Below are 3,669 nucleotides of genomic sequence, written 5' to 3' on the forward strand. Positions count from 1 at the left end.
TAATTTTGCTTGCTCTTTTATATTATATCTTCTTTTTATCAAAATTTTATAATCATATTTTTTTTTAATTTTTAAATTAAACTCGTTAAAAAAAATTTTCTCCACTTTCTTGCCCTCCAATTTCCTCGTACAAACATAGGGTAAGACAATAAAACCAAAAAACCTCAACAGAAGAACACAAAAAAAAAAAAAAAGAAGTTATGAGGAATTTGTTTTCATTTCTCATTGAAGATATATGGTCAGACATTTTTTAATCCTTTTATTACCATATGAAGAGTTTTAGAAGAAGAAAACCAACGCGGTGACATTATATGATATTGTGAAATAAAATGCTGCAACGTTAAAATGTGAAATAAGTACACTGACACCATGGAATGAAGTTTTCTTACATGATATTCATCCAAGAAAACTTTTTTTTTTTTTTTTTTGTCTTTAGGTGTTTTCCAAACACACACTTAAACTTAAAGTACGAGTCCTTTCAAAAAGTTTCAAACAAATTTGGTGCATATTTGATGAATGAACACATTAACAAGAACAAAGACATGATGATACGTACATGCATATATATGTGTGCGTGTGTGTGTGTGTATATATATATATATATATATGAAACAAATAGAAAATGATGGGCAGATAAATAAGAAGTTCTGATGCAAGCAAATATTATTGGAGGGAGGGAGCAAGAAAGCAGCAGATCGAGAATCAATATAGTGAATTGAATGTTCTTCTCATCATTCATAACTGAATTCATGTACGTCGTGATTGACATCAGAAAGTTAGAAAGGATCTAACAGATTCTAATTGAAAGAAAGAAGGTAAAAGAATGTATTAAGATTACATGCATGCTATCTACAGGTTTGGATAGGCCTACTATTTATGCTACTATTAGAGGTTGAGTTATTTACGGTTGAGATGGCACTTGAAGATACAATTTCTAAGAAACCCAGGCTCATTCTTCCACTATCTGAATCTGTTTGTCTCCTCCAATCCCCAATATCTGGCAGAGGGTCATCAAAGTTCAGGTACCTCATCACTTGTCTCATGGTGGGCCTTGACTCTGCATTATGTTGAGCACAGAGAAGACCCAGCTTCAGAACCAATTCCACCTCTTCCTCAACATGATTTGACCCCAACTTAGGATCAACCACTTCAAGAATCTGACCCATATTGTAATTCTCCACAACCCAGTCCACCAAAAAGAATTGTTCTGACCCAATAGGTCTCCTACCGCTAACAACTTCAAGAAGCAAGACACCATAAGCATACACATCAGAGCTTGTGGATGCCTTTCCTGTGCGAGTCAATTCTGGAGCTATGTACCCAATTGTCCCAACCACATTGGTTGTGTGCGATGCTTCACCATGATCATAGAGCCTAGCGAGGCCAAAATCACCCAAACGAGCATTTAAATCTCCGTCTATGAGGATATTGCTAGTTTTGATGTCTCTATGGACCACCACTTGCTCCCACTCTTCGTGGAGATATAACAGCCCATTCGCTATGCCTTTGATGATATTGAACCTTTGCTCCCAGCTCAGTACAAGGCTTTGCTTGAACAGAAGTGAGTCAAGGCTTCCGTTACGGATGTAGTCATAGATTAGAAGAAGATCATTCTTTCGCTTGCACCATCCTTGAAGATTGACTAAATTCTTGTGCCTTAACCTCCCTAAGCTTTCAATCTCAGCTGCGAATTCCCTCATTCCTTGGATTGGGCTCCGAACAATCCTCTTCACAGCAACCTCAGTTCCTGTGGAAGGTAAGACACCTTTGTAGACAGCACCAAAGCCTCCAACTCCAATTAGCTCACTCTCCTTGAAACCTTTCGTTGCGGTGTGAAGATCTCTGTATCTGAATCTGTGAGGACAATCTAGTTCCCAATCCTCAAGAGCTTCAAAATTAGTGTACCTCTTGTACAATGTTACAGAACACAAAGAAAGCAACAATATCAAGGTTAAAGCAGACAAAACTCCTATGGCAAAATTGACCCAAGAAAAAGAGGAAGTGTCTTTCACTTTTGGTGGTGGACGTGGAAGTTTTGTAATGTCAAGCGGAGGAGCAGGTGCATTGACTGCAAAGCTCCACCCCAAAATGTAATGAGAACTTGCTTTACTTGCCTCCCCTGTTGATGCTGAGAAACCGGCGTACATGTATTCGCCGTTTAGAACAGTGGTAAGGTTAATGGAACGATTTGATATAAGGGGTCTGGAAGGTTTAGTCACTCCTACGGGAGCCACGGTCACATTCACTGTCTTGTTATCACCATCATAATCTATCCAAGCTTGTACAGCTTCATCTTTCTCCATGCTGAAATTAACCGGTTTAGAATCCATCCCAATGTAATAAGCAGCTGGTTTAGAGACACCTGACTCTGTACCATTGACATTGATCCCAACATCGTTCCCTTCTGTGTCTGACTCACCTTTGTCGGAGCCATTCACCTGTACAGGAAATTCGGGTAGGCAAAAATTTAAATACTTAGGATATCAAATGAGTCAATTCACTCTAAATTTAATGAATTGCGCCATATACACTACCGTATCGAATTCCACTGCGAATATGTGAGTCTCCTTCACAGCATTGGAAGCGCTATAAATACCAAGATGGTGCCCTGCTTGAGCGCCCACAAACATGTCGATATCTGGTGCTAGGACGAAAGCAAGGCCAAAGCCACCAGGACCAGAGGTTGAGGAGACGATGGAGAAAACAAAGTATGTGCTAAAGGAAGAAGCTTTTTGTCGGTCGTCTGAATCGTTAAGCATTCGAATTGTTTTGGAATGGAAAGCACGGCCTACAACATCGTTGGATGTGTTGGTGAGCATAAGCATACGGTCATTCGTAATTCCCGCGACTTCCTGGAGGACTAGACTCCCATCGTTAACGAATCCTTCATAGGAAAATTGGGTCACTTCTTGAGCCTTGGCTGCGAATAGAAGGGAAAGAAGAACCAGATGGAGGAGAAAACCAAGTGTTAATGATGACGCAGCCATGATAGATTCTGGGAGCTGAGGTAAACACAAAAGGATCACACGATGTGGTTAGATGTTAATGACTGCTTTATATTGAAGAAGGGTGAGCGTGGTCAGGGAAAAACCTCACTGGGTCAAAGCATCGAACACGTAATGGGGGTTGCTAAAAAGAACCCAAAAAAGAAAAAAAAATCAACGGAAGTGCAAGTCAAAGAGAAACAACTATGGTGGTGACCATAGCAAGTCAATCAATCATATACACACACACAAAATCTGATAAAAAAAAAAAAAGAGTCGAATAATATTTAAGAGAAGACAGAAGTATGAAGAATCATTGTCCAGGGAGGTTAAGGAACAAGTTGAGATGGCAAGGGAGAGTAAATATAGGCAGGTGCATGGCGCTATCTAAGAGCCGTGATGAATGTGGGGGCTTGAATTTTCCCGGCTTCTAGGCTATGAAAAGTCAGTCACATGAGAAAGGTTGTACAATTACAAAAAAAAAAAAAAAAAGAGGGCCCGATATGTTGCTGCCCAGAAATTCATGGCTGTTTGATTGATAACCATGCAATGGGAATGATGTTTGAGGACAAAAGATTGAATTCATTTAATAATAGAATATGAAAAATTGAAAATGTTAAAATAATGAAAAAAAAGTCTTTTTAATTAATGCTTTGAATACTCTTAAAGAAATTATAACTTCTCA

General features: G+C 39.0%; 1 protein-coding gene across 1 annotated transcript; it reads right to left on the minus strand.

Moving 5' to 3' along the window:
• Window positions 1-708: 708 nt before the first annotated feature.
• LOC114722630 (lectin-domain containing receptor kinase VI.4-like) lies at window positions 709-2,987 on the minus strand. The gene is made up of 2 exons (XM_028908707.1): window positions 2,535-2,987; window positions 709-2,438 (listed from the first exon to the last, which is right to left on the minus strand). The coding sequence occupies exons 1-2, from the start codon at window positions 2,985-2,987 to the stop codon at window positions 846-848; spliced, it is 2,046 nt and encodes a 681-aa protein (XP_028764540.1). The 3' UTR covers window positions 709-845.
• Window positions 2,988-3,669: the final 682 nt, after the last annotated feature.

The sequence above is a fragment of the Neltuma alba genome, unplaced genomic scaffold (genome assembly GCF_004799145.2).
Source record: "Neltuma alba isolate B1F8T4 unplaced genomic scaffold, ASM479914v2 tig00012097_pilon, whole genome shotgun sequence".
NCBI classification, from domain to species: domain Eukaryota; kingdom Viridiplantae; phylum Streptophyta; class Magnoliopsida; order Fabales; family Fabaceae; genus Neltuma; species Neltuma alba.